This window comes from Carassius auratus, unplaced genomic scaffold, assembly GCF_003368295.1.
Source record: "Carassius auratus strain Wakin unplaced genomic scaffold, ASM336829v1 scaf_tig00005797, whole genome shotgun sequence".
NCBI classification, from domain to species: Eukaryota; Metazoa; Chordata; class Actinopteri; order Cypriniformes; family Cyprinidae; genus Carassius; species Carassius auratus.
The window spans coordinates 317,345-330,281 of NW_020523696.1; the positions used below are offsets into that span (position 1 = coordinate 317,345).

General features: G+C 37.6%; 1 protein-coding gene across 1 annotated transcript in view; it reads right to left on the reverse strand.

Moving 5' to 3' along the window:
• LOC113071043 (E3 ubiquitin-protein ligase rnf213-alpha-like) overlaps positions 1 to 12,937 on the reverse strand; it is a 123,221-nt gene that overhangs the window by 96,461 nt on the left and 13,823 nt on the right. The window contains exons 10-12 of the mRNA XM_026244408.1: positions 11,907 to 12,149; positions 11,534 to 11,726; positions 11,321 to 11,376 (exon numbers count right to left, since the gene is read on the reverse strand). Of these exons, the coding sequence (XP_026100193.1) occupies positions 11,321 to 11,376; positions 11,534 to 11,726; positions 11,907 to 12,149 (492 nt within the window). The remainder of the gene's footprint in view (positions 1 to 11,320; positions 11,377 to 11,533; positions 11,727 to 11,906; positions 12,150 to 12,937) is intronic.

Consider the following 12,937-nt stretch of genomic DNA (forward strand, 5'->3'; position numbering starts at 1 on the left):
CTCATGATGATCCCACCATGGGGTGAGCTCGCGCAAAACAAAACACATCTTCAGCACAGCGACTCATTTACATTGCAACTGTAATATGCACTTCTCATGATTAGGTAATCGCGGCAGCTGTAATCTTATTCACATTTGTTTTTCTGATTAATTGTTTTGCTCTATGAGAAAGACAAGGTAACAAAATATTCGTGGCTTAAAGGGTTAGTTCACCCAGATAGCAAAATTATGTAATAATAACTTACCTTCATGTTGTTACAAACCAGTAAGACCTCTGTTTATCTTCTGAACACAGTTTAAGATATTTTAGATTTAGTCGGAGAGCTCTCAGTCCCTCCATTGAAACTGTGTGTACGGTCTACTGTCCATGTCCAGGAAGGTAAGAAAAACATCATCAAAGTAGTCCATGTGACATCAGAGGGTCCGTTAGAATATTCTGAAGCATCGAAAATACATTTTGGTCCAAAAATAACAAAAACTATGACTTTATTCAGCATTGTCTTCTCTTCCGTGTCTGTTGTGAGTTCAAAACAAAGCAGTTTGTGGTATTGTAAGGAGGATTCAGGCTGAGTGGATTCCATAAGCGGGTCTTTATTATAGGATCTGAGCATAAAATCCAAACAATATTCACAACTCGTGGTCAGGTCACAGGCTTGGGTCAAAACACAGGCAAAATATGGAGCCAAAAGAGTCTCAATAAAGATAAATGCACACACTACATTCACATATGCACACACAGGATTCATACATGCACACACATGATTCATAAATACACACACAGGATACACAAATGTGCACAAAATTCAAAAATGCACACACAAAATTTAAAAAGCACAAAAGATTCACAAATGCATACAAAATTCAGAAATGCACACAAAATTCAGAAATGCACACACAATTCAGAAATGCAAACAACATTTACAAATGCACTCAAGATTCACAAATGCACAGAACAAGATTCACAAATGTATTTCTGATGCACACACACATATATCTTGATTTACAAACTGCTTGCGGTCTGTGAACCTCACTGCATTTGTGTGTGAATTTTGAGACTCCCCTGACTTGACTTGACACACAAATGCATGGAATGATCAGCAACCAATCAGATGTCTCCCTTCTTTTAGCCAATCACAAGAACACACGTGGTTGTTTACTTATAAACCAATCACATGCGTTCACACAGCGCTATATGCCTGTGGTGCACATATTATAGCCTACCTATTTATGAAATTGTATGGAAATACACATGTTTAGATTACAATTCAGGTTTTTTTTTATATTTTTTTTACAAAATATACATTTAAAAATGTCTCAGTACATATAGCCCAGACTGTGACTGCAGAAAAAAAGTTAATCATAAATTTGCAATAGGCAATTATTTCATTTTATTGAAATATTTTAATGAAAGTAAAAAAAAAAAAATTTACACCTTTTTGAATATTTTAAATATATCTAAATATTCTTGTGGATGCAATATAGAAGTCACTTTATTTACAATATTCGATCCCTACATGAAGAGAGAGTCAGTGGTCCGCTGAGAGAGGAAAGTGACTCTCCGGCTGCGCAAAGTGAATCGCCGCTGTGTGAGGAAAGGGAATCGCTCGCTCTACTTCGCTGGGTGAGGAAAGTGAATCGTTCGCTGAGGAAAGTGAGTCGCTCGCTGCGTGACTCGTGAGGAAAGTGAGTCGTTCCCTGCATGACTCGTGAGGAAAGTGAGTCGTTCGCTGCGAGAGGAAAGTGACTCTCCGGCTGCGGAAAGTGAGTCTCCTGCTGCGCAAAGTGGGTGTCCGGCTGCGCAAAGTGAGTCGCCGGCTGCGTGAGGTAAGTGAGTCGTTCGCTAAGGAAAGCGAGTCGTTCGCTGCGTGAGGAAAGTGAATCGTTCTCTGAGGAATGTGAGTCGTTCGCTGATTGAGGAAAGTGAGTCGTTCGCTGAGGAAAGTGAGTCGTTCGCTGATTGGCTTATAAGTGAACAATCCCCCTCATGGGGTGCATTCTTGTGATTGGCTCAAACAAGGGAGATAACTGATTGGTTGCAGATCATTCCCTGTTTAAAAAAAGGCATTTGTGTGTCAAGTCAAGTCAGAGGAGTCTCAAAATTCACACACAAATGCAGTGAAGTTCACAGACCGCAAGCAGTTTGTAAATCAAGATATATGTGTGTGTGCATCAGAAATACATTTCTGAATCTTGTCCTGTGCATTTGTGAATCTTGAGTGCATTTGTAAATGTTGTTTGCATTTCTGAATTGTGTGTGCATTTCTGAATTTTGTGTGCATTTCTGAATTTTGTAAGCATTTGTGAATCTTCTGTGCTTTTTTAAATTTTGTGTGTGCATTTGTGAATTTTGTGCGCATTTGTGTATCCTGTGTGTGTATTTATGAATCATGTGTGTGCATCTATGAATCCTATGTGTGCATATGTGACTGTAGTGTGTGCATTTATCTTCATTGAGACTCTTTTGGCTCCATAGCAAAACAATCCACTGGCAGACAAATCCAAAACAGTAATCCAAAAACGTGAGTCAAAAGAGCAAAAGCAAAGATCATAACAAGTATCAACAATGGAACAATGAAAGAACGCTTAGTAAGGCAGTGAACTGGCAATACTTCGCAAAATGGCAGTGCAAACAATTGACTTATATACAGGGTGACAGGAAATGACAAGACAGGAAATTATGTGGCAGGAACAGGAAATGGCAGAGTTCAATATTCAGGTGAAGGCTCCCTCTGGTGGACTGGAGCCTGATCAAACGTTACAGGTATCCGGTTCGCAAACGAATCAATCGATGTAACAGGATCTTTTTGAACCAGTTCACCAAATCGAACTGAATCGTTTTAAACGGTTTGCATCTCCAATACACATTAATCCACAAATGACTTAAGCTGTTAACTTTTTTAATGTGGCTGACACTCCCTCTGAGTTCAAACAAACCAATATCCAGGAGTAATTAATGTACTCAAACAGTCATTTGTGGATTAATGCGTATTGGAGATGCGAACTGTTTAAAATGATTCAGTTCAATTTGGTGAACTGGTTCAAAAAGATCCGGTTACATCGAATGATTCGTTTGCGAACCGGATATCACAAACTGCTTTGTTTTGAACTCTCTCACAACAGACACAGAAGAGAAGACAATTCTGAATAAAGTCATAGTTTTTGTTATTTTTGGACCAAAATGTATTTTCGATGCTTCAAAATATTCTAACTGACCCTCTGATGTCACATGGACTACTTTGATGATGTTTTTCTTACCTTCCTGGACATGGACAGTATACCATACACACAGTTTCAATGGAGGGACTGAGAGCTCTCCGACTAAATCTAAAATATATTAAACTGTGTTATGAAGATAAACTGAGGTCTTACTGGTTTGAAGCAACATGAAGGTAAGTTATTAATTACATAATTTTGCTATCTGGGTGAATTAACCCTTTAAGCCCCCTTAGCCCAGCCCTTGCGCCACCCCTGGAATGTGTTTTTTTGATGGCCTGCTAGCGGATCGTTAAGGGCCGTTCACATATCGCATCTTTTGCACATGCAAGTTCGTTATTTCCAATGTAGGCGCGCGGTATGCGCACTCATAATGGAAGCAACACGGTCGCGATGTGCATCCGCGCCGCATCGAGTTAAAAAATCTCAACTTTTCAGAGAGCCGCAAGCGCACCGCAGGTCATGTGACAAGAACTAACCAATCAGCTTCATCCTTTCCTGTAACAACGTTGAAAGCTCAGCCAATATGAAGGAACAGCTGATCATAGCTGTATATGGATTGCCATTTTGAAATAAATTTAGTAGCAGAGCTACTGCAAGCGATTTTTAGAGCTGCAAATCCATTTATCCTTTGCTGAAATTTCCGCGTTTTCATGGAGAGAGCAGGTCATGGAGAGAGCACGTCATGGAGAGAGCAGGTCATGGTTGCTTAGCAAAGACAGACGCCTCAGGGGCGCAACTGCCCGAGCGCTTTGGAAAGAAGGAGAAGCGGCGCGCCTAGCATTTTCCATGCATTTTTAGGCGTGAATTATTGAAGACAAAAGCGATGAGTAATCAACTTTATTTTTAAAAATAATTTATATATTTTATATTCAAACTGAAAACATGATGTGATTAATACTCAAGTCATTCAAGTCATCGTGTCTCAAGTCAAGTCCCGAGTCTTTAACTTCCAAGTCCGAGTCAAGTCTCAAGTATTTTATTTTTTGTCAAGTCACAAGTCATAAAAATAGCGACTCGAGTCCAAGTCACCAAGTCACAAGTCCCCATGTCTGTCACTTTCTCTGATAATGGCCCATTCTCAATATGGATTTGAGCGACACAAGAAACAATAAACATTTTGTCAATTTTGTGAGTACAGTATATGAGCATTAACATTTGAGGGGCTTATCAATGTTAATAAGTCAATATCAATCCTTACCTTTTTGTTATGGGAACCTTCAAAGTAGCAATTTGAAGGTATACTATCTCATACACTGTTTATAATAACAAAAGAAAACAAAATATTAATTTTCACTGCAATTAATGTTCAGTATATGGAAGTAAAATAATGACAAATGTGTTTAAAACTAAAAAACATTGAATAACACTAACTGAAAAAAAGCATTGCATTAACAGTGCTTGCGTTTCAGTGTATTGTATTATCAGGACTTGCAGCATTTTTAGGTGCTGAAATTCAACATGGTAGTATATTTAAGCTGTGAATATTTCAAATCAAAACATTTCACACACATTTTCATTATTAAAAATTCAATAACCCATGTTCGCATTTCAGACTTCACAGAATCAAGTATATAATGTGTTCAGTATATAAATGTACACTGTAAAATGCGTGAAAAGAAATATGATGCGAATGATGCGTAATAGTTTTAGTTTAATTGTGCAGGGACATATTTGTCGAATTTGGTGGCATTTTTGCCTCAAGACACCCTTAAAGTCCACGTAAAGTCAATATTAAATGTGTGTTCTGAGTTTATCACACCACAGAAAAAGGTGTTATTAAACACCCAGCCAAATTTGAGTGAAAAAAAAAAACTCCAAGTGATTAAAATAAGCTATCAAAATCTTGACAAAATAAGCAGTATTCTTTGTTCTCAAATGCCCACTCATGGAAAAGCTGCCGTCTCTCTCAACTGTCTTCCTCTGCAGCTTATTTAAATGAGGAGGCCGAGCTGTTTTGTAAATTATTGTAACCAGTTATTATGCATTTATGTGAAGGCATTGCTAGCTAGCAACCTCTAGGCTGTAGTAACTAATGGTAGTAACTCGCGATTGAGCGGTCAAACCACTGCGCTGTAGTTATTAGGTGTGTTCGACTTGAAGCAAGGCTGTGCAGAACAATCAGTGTATGACACGAGAACGATTCGAAAGCATAAAGAGCCGTCTTCTCTCCATAGCTCTGTACTTTGATGTCACACACCGATCAATCTGCACAGTGATGCTTCAAGTCGAACACATGTCTTATAGTGTTAGGGGAGGGGCCATGCTCCGTTTTGTCATCAAGTCATGATTTTGGCCCCGCCCCCAAAAAATCCTGAACACGAAAATTATGAAAACTTGTTTAACTGTTTAACTCCACAATTAAGTACTACATAGTTCACAGTCTTTGTAACATATTTCCGCAATGCATTTCTAACATTTATAATGTGTTTAGAAACATTTGAAGCACTGAATATGTGGAAGTGAATTTATAAAGAGAAATAAAATGGATCAAAAATTGCCTGTTGACTATTATCAGTTGTATTTTTTAAACAGATTGAATATTTCAGAAGTGAACTCTGGAAGGTTAATATGGATTATTTAATTTTTATTTTATTTCAATGTGTGTGAAATGTTTTGCATTGAAATATTCACATCTTAATTATACACCAATGTTGAATTTTAGCCCATAAAAATGCAATCCCTGAAAATACAATGCATTAAAATGCAAACACTGGTAATGAAATAAATGTTTATTTTTTCAATTAATGCAATTCAATATGCCTTTTTTTTTTTTTTTTTTTTACTTTAATTCACATAAATGTCTTTATTTTATGTTGAAGTCTTTTTTCAATAAACTGAAGCTACATATCTTGAAAATGGAGTTAAAGCTGGTCTGCTTTTAGCACAGGAACTTAAAAGACTAGTTGCCTCCTGTTAATTACACAGGTGTATGATCCCATACCTCAATCACAAATCCTTTAGATTATGGAACACATATTCACACTAAGAGTTTCCCTTAATAAACTCCTAATCACTGCCTAGTAATGTTTGGCATTAAGGGATCTAAAGAATGCACATGCAGAATAAGGCAATTATATGTACTTTATATGCTTAAGTACTAATAAACAGCCAATATGCTAGTAATATGCCTGATATTAGCAACTAATTAATAGTGAACGGTGTTGCTGTTCCCCAATCTCATTCCAAATATTGATAGCAGTTTTGCTAGTGTTATGCAGAACAACTGTCAGTTTGTTACTGCAAGTTATTAATTCTACATACATAGAAATGATTCTGTTCCCGAAACTCTTCTATCTCACTTATACTAAAATGTGACAAGAATCCAGAGGAATTTGGTAGTTGGAGGCAGGTAACCCTGTTGAATACAGGTGTTAAATTGCTACCTAAGGTTCTGGTGTGCCATTTAAATCCTTGATTACTCTACACACAAACATCAAATTATTGGCCATACACATGACAAATTTAAAACACTACTATCATGTCTTTTGCTTGTTCATTGTGCAGTGAAGTGTACTGGCATTGGTTATAGCACTGTACAATGAATTTTGGGACATAGATGTAGCCTATGTTAAAAAATACATATAAAGTGTGTATGCACAATTGATGGACTTTACAGTAGGGCTGTGAATCTTTGGGAAGGCAGCGATTCGATTCGATTCACGATTCATAGGTTTTCGATTCGATTCAAGAACGATTTTTGCAAATTTAGAACGATTCAATTCGATTCGATTCACAATTAAATTCGATTTGATTCGATTATAACGATTCAACTCTGTATTCTTTAAGTGCATTCAAGGGATTATTTAAATGCTTCTACTAAATTCTTTAAATGCTTAGTCAGGGGGCAAATTACAGTAGCATTTATGGTTAGAGAACCATAGGTTAGAAAAAAAATAAAATAAAATTTTGTCCATTGTTAAATGCTAGTTTAATGATGCAACATGGCATACATAAAAATGTATGTAAGCCAAGTTTTTAAAAAAGACAACATTTTGTCACACCAGGGGCGTAGCCATAATTTCAGAAGTGACAGAAATGTCAAATACAATCATTTTATGTATGTAGCCTATATAATAATAATAATAATTATTATTATTATTATTATTATTATTATTATTATTATTATTATTATTATTATTATAATTATTATTATTATTTTTACAAGGAATTATCTTCTTTTTTAATTACTTTTAATTAGCTGTAATAAATCAAATACACTGCTGGACAATAATCAGTCATTTGTAATCGATATTTTTTTCCTAATGGCAATTTTATGATTGTTTAATATAACCAGGCTACATTTAATTAGCAATTATTAAAATTTTCTGCACAGAATAAGGTAGAAAATATACTTTATAGTTTATGTCATTTAGCACTGCATCATTCATAAATTGTTTGTGTTTTTTTTTTTTGTTTCATCAGTTCATTCTGCTTTTATTCAGTTTAGCTGCAGATATAGCCTGGCACGTCTATGAGAGCGAGATCGCTTCTCTTTCAGTGTGAAAACGTCTTCATCTCTATTTAACTTTTCCTCTCCATCAGCGAATGATTCTGAGAGAAAACGCGCCGGATGTCTGTTTGCTAATGAAACAAACGCTAATTTCATGCATCTGATTATCAGATAAATCTCGCGCTCTTATTACAAGGTCGTTGTTAATGCTGTGGTTAATTTTAAAAGTTTCCTTCGTATATTCGGTTCATCCACATTGTTTAAACACATTAATCATTCAATGGAACTGTGCGTATGATTTAGACACTTACATTCCTGCTCCATCCATGCAATAAATACAGCTGTCGACGGCTCCAGTAACTCCGTCGGTAAGATGCAGAGAGCCATTGACAAACTACAGAAAAGTAAAACTACATCACGTTAGCATTACTGGCCACGAGTCCTATAGATCACACGTCAACTGCGTCAGACACGAACGGAGCGCGAGCGCAATCCTGTGACAGTCTGATCAGGCGGTAAACAGTGGAGCGCGTGAAGGACAGATAAGAGGCATGATTCACAAACACTCTTCAAGGTCTCCATTAATTCTTGCGTGTAGTAATTTAATGTGTATACATTTTGAAAGCATTGAATCGCTATAGATATCGCGATTCATTCGATTCTTAGCATTTTGAATCGATTACTGTCCGAGATCGGCGATTCACGATAAAAAAAATCATGTTTCAAGATCGATGCATATGAATCGACAGGGTTTGTAATCGATGCATCGAGAAAACGAGTGAATCGTTACACCCCTACTTTATAGTTATTAAACTGAACTGAATCAACACTGAACAGAGTTGAGCTGTATTATGACTTTTGTTCTTTGAAAAGAACCGGAACCATGAGCAATTTCTAAGTTTCGGTTCCGAGAACGGTTCTGGTGCGACATGTGACCAAGCGCTGTGAGCAGCCTTGCGACGGTGTTCTGATGAGTCTGCATTTCCCGTAAAGGATGTCACAAACTGAATAACAGACAGACCACCCTGCCACTTTAATTACTGAGCACATTGTTTCCAATGACGTGCACTCCACAGACGCGTCGCGTCTTTAACTACCGAACACATGTTTCTCACGACTGTACGCTAACTCATGCTTTCGATAACTGTGCACATCATTTTGTCTGACTGTACATGGCGCGCTGCACCTGCCGCCACTAAATTACATTATATTTGTCCCATATTGTCATTAATATACATACTAACTTTAGTAGACTGGTATTTTAATGTAAGTATGAGGGTTAGATTATTTAGTGTACAGGTCATTTCAAGAGTGATAAACAGTGATAGAAAATATTTATTTTCATGCATTTTAAATGTTTAAAAATGTGGAAACCACTCACTGCATCACACCATCTCCTGACTGCATTATTATTTGTAAAATAGGGGCTTTATGGAGTGTGTGTATACATGATTAAGTATAACAGTTTATATTTCATAAATTTAGTGAAATTAACAAGTCTCTTAGCCCTCAAGGGACTATTTGGCCAACCAGCTTCTTCCTGCTTGAAAAGCTCAATGTAATTGAAAGTGTAAACTGGCTTGCTTAGTTGGGGTCACTTCATCTACAGCGATATCATTGACTTGATTGCAAATAAATGCACAGACACTATTTAACTGAACAGAGATGACATCACTGAATTCAATGATGAACTGCCTTTTCCTAATGAATGTTGTTCAGTTGCTTTGACGCAATGTATTATTTTTTAAAGCGCTATATAAATAAAGGTGACTTGACTTGACTGCACACACTGGCCCAGCTAACCAATCACAACACACAATGGCCAAGCTAACCAATAACAACACACACTGGCCCAGCTAACCAATCACAGCACCCAACAATGGCCCAGTTAACCAATCACAACACACACTGACCCAGCTGACCAATCACTGCACACACTGGCCCAGCTAACCAGTCACAGCACACACTGCCCCAGCTAACCAATCACAGCACCCAACAATGGTTCAGCTAACCAATCACAGCACCCAACAATGGCCCAGCTAACCAATTACAACACACACTGGCCCAGCTAACCAATCACAGCACCCAACAATGGCCCAGCTAACCAATCACAGCACCCAACAATGGTTCAGCTAACCAATCACAGCACCCAACAATGGCCCAGCTAACCAATTACAACACACACTGGCCCAGCTAACCAATCACAGCACCCAACAATGGTTCAGCTAACCAATCACAGCACCCAACAATGGCCCAGCTAACCAATTACAACACACACTGGCCCAGCTAACCAATCACAGCACCCAACAATGGCCCAGCTAACCAATCACAACACAATCACAACCACAACACACATTGACCCAGCTAACCAATCACAGCACCCAACAATGGCCCAGTCTCGCATGCGTGACGCATCACCTGCTGTGCACGCTGTAGCCTACTATTCAGTAGATTAAGTGCAACATGGAGCTTGAAGAAGCAAAGAAAAAAAACTGGAAAATTAACTTTGAGCAAGTTTGGAGGAAAATCGGAGGTATGGAAACATGTCACTCCCCATATGTGTTGGCTTTGTCTCGTGCATTAAATGCGGCACGCATATATACGTATACGTATATATATATACAGCTCCCCCGTAGCACAGCAGCACCTGCGGTAAAAAAAAAAAAAAAAAAAAAATCTGGCACGGCCCCTGGTTATAACGGCCCATATATTAAAAATGGTCGGGTTTAAATCGGGCTCGGGCTCATAATTACAGTGAAACATGTCGGGCCAGGCTCGGACACAACGTGCTCGGGCTCGGGTAGGGTCGGGCTTGATTTGTTGGGCCCGATCTAAGCTCTAATCACAACACACACTGGCCCAGCTAACCAATCACAGTGCATTTCATATTTCAGAAGGCGGGCCTTTATTTGATACAGGAAATATTCAAGCCGTTCAAGCCAGACTGGGCAGTGAGGTGTTGTAATAATGTAAAATATGGGGAAAATAATGTGTTTTGCAACAACCTAGTATGTTCTAGTACACCCCCAAAACAAAATCAAGACCTTATAAAAGAGCATAATAGGACCCTTTTAATGGCTCTTATGTTGGCAGGAAAAATAAGAAAAATCCTGGAATGTACATTGGTTCATCATGTTATCTGACAAACACTCTCTATCCATCCATCCACTCATCCATCTATCAATCATTTGCATTGCTCTTCATTTCATAATGCGTACTGATTCACTTGGGGTCACAGTTTGGCTAATAGCCACCATTTTACACCATTTTATCTTTCTACTGAAAGCAACTCAAAAGCAGGTGAGCAAAAAAAATTTGGCAAGCAAAATAAATAAAAAAAAAGTTCATTATATTTTAGTAGATGTTTCAACAGTTATATAGATTGATCAGTCACATGACATTTACACCTCAAAAACTGTCAACTCAAAAAACAGAATCTGCAGCAACCACAGGATATATTTTTGGGCACATTCACTTCTCCATTTTTATAATCTGCTCAGGCCTTATTTATTCCCAATGTTGGCAACATTTCAATACATTACAAAACTACTACTCATTTAAAAAGCAATATTATATTAATTGATTCCAATATAAAAACAGTTTCAGGGGCAAATTAATTAATTATTCATTTTGATTTCAGTTGAAGAACTTCACCTGTATCTTTGGTGGAGCAAGTCAGTCTGAATGTGTTCCAGAATCTTCGAAATGCTCTAAAATAACACAACAATTAAATATAGATAGATAGACTTTTTTTAATTACCCTTTTTTTCTCTAAAGTTATACTACATGGAAATTCAGTTTGTTCTGATTTATACACAAATGTTTTGTTTTTTTTTTTTTTTGTGTGTGTGATAGCTTGACACTCACTGTTGAATTTATGTTTGATATTTCTTTGGGGCATTTCATAGTGAAAATCAGCAGGATGTCCAGGAGCTCTGCATGGATGGAGTGGTCACACTTGACCAACTCATCTACAGTCATCAGATACATCCAAGACCTAGCCAGCAGTCTGTCTATCTCTACCAAATGTTCATGTGTCTTCATGAGACTCAGCATCACACTAAAATAAAGGGATTTAACAATGACAAGTCAAAAATCAGAAAAAATAGGACCCCCATTTTTCTTTTTATTTTTTAACTGAAACCCAAATGGGTCCAAATGTTTAACAATATCTAACAGGAAATTAAAAATAAAAACCCCAGAAAAACATATGGAGAACTATCCCTAGGTAATTTAATACCTTCGATCTTGGTATCTGAGGGAAAGAACACTTGAGTTGAGTTCCTGCAGGCCAGCCCAGATTTGCTCAAATTGTGAGTTGATTTTAATTAACACTGGCTGAAATGGTTTTGAAGTGCCTTTGAGTAAGTGCAATAGTGGTAGAACGATGATCCAGTTAGACATTTTATCTGCTTTCACCCTGTTGATCAGCACTTCCACCATGTCAGCTGAAGATGTCAGAGTTCCAGAAGAGGGCATCCAGCTATAGAGAGAATCAAAATTATCAAGACCTTTTCTCAGAAAATGCTGGACTAAAGTCTGTTCTCTGCATATTAACCCTTAAAGACACACCTGCACTTTTCTTTGTTTTTCAGACCTATTCTAGCAGTCAGCATCAAGTACCATACATCATTATAAACAAGAGAACTTGAAGTTTAAAGGGTTAGTTCCCCCCCCAAAAAAAATTGTGTCATTAATGACACCCTCATGTCGTTCCAAACCCGTAAGACCTCTGTTTATCTTCTGAACACAGTTTAAGATATTTTAGATTTATTCCGAGAGCTCTCAGTCCCTCCATTGAAGCTGTGTGTACGGTCTACTGTCCATGTCCAGAAAGGGAAGAAAAACATCATCAAAGTAGTCCATGTGACATCAGAGGGTCAGTTAAAATATTTTGAAGCATCGAAAATACATTTTGGTCCAAAAATAGCAAAAACTACGACTTAATTCAGCATTGTCTTCTCTTCTGTGTCAGTGTGAGAGAGTTCAAAACAAAAGCAGCTCGATATCCGGTTTGTGAACGAATCATTAGATGTAACCAGATCTTCTTGAACCAGTTCACCAAATCGAACTGAATCGTTTTAAACGATTTGCATCTCTAATACGCATTAATCCACAAATGACTTAAGCTGTTAACTTTTTTTAATGTGGCTGACAATCCCTCTGAGTTCAAACAAACCAATATCCCGGAGTAATTCATTTACTCAAACAGTACACTGACTGAACTGCTGTGAAGAGAGAACTGAAGATGAACACAGAGCCGAGCCAGAT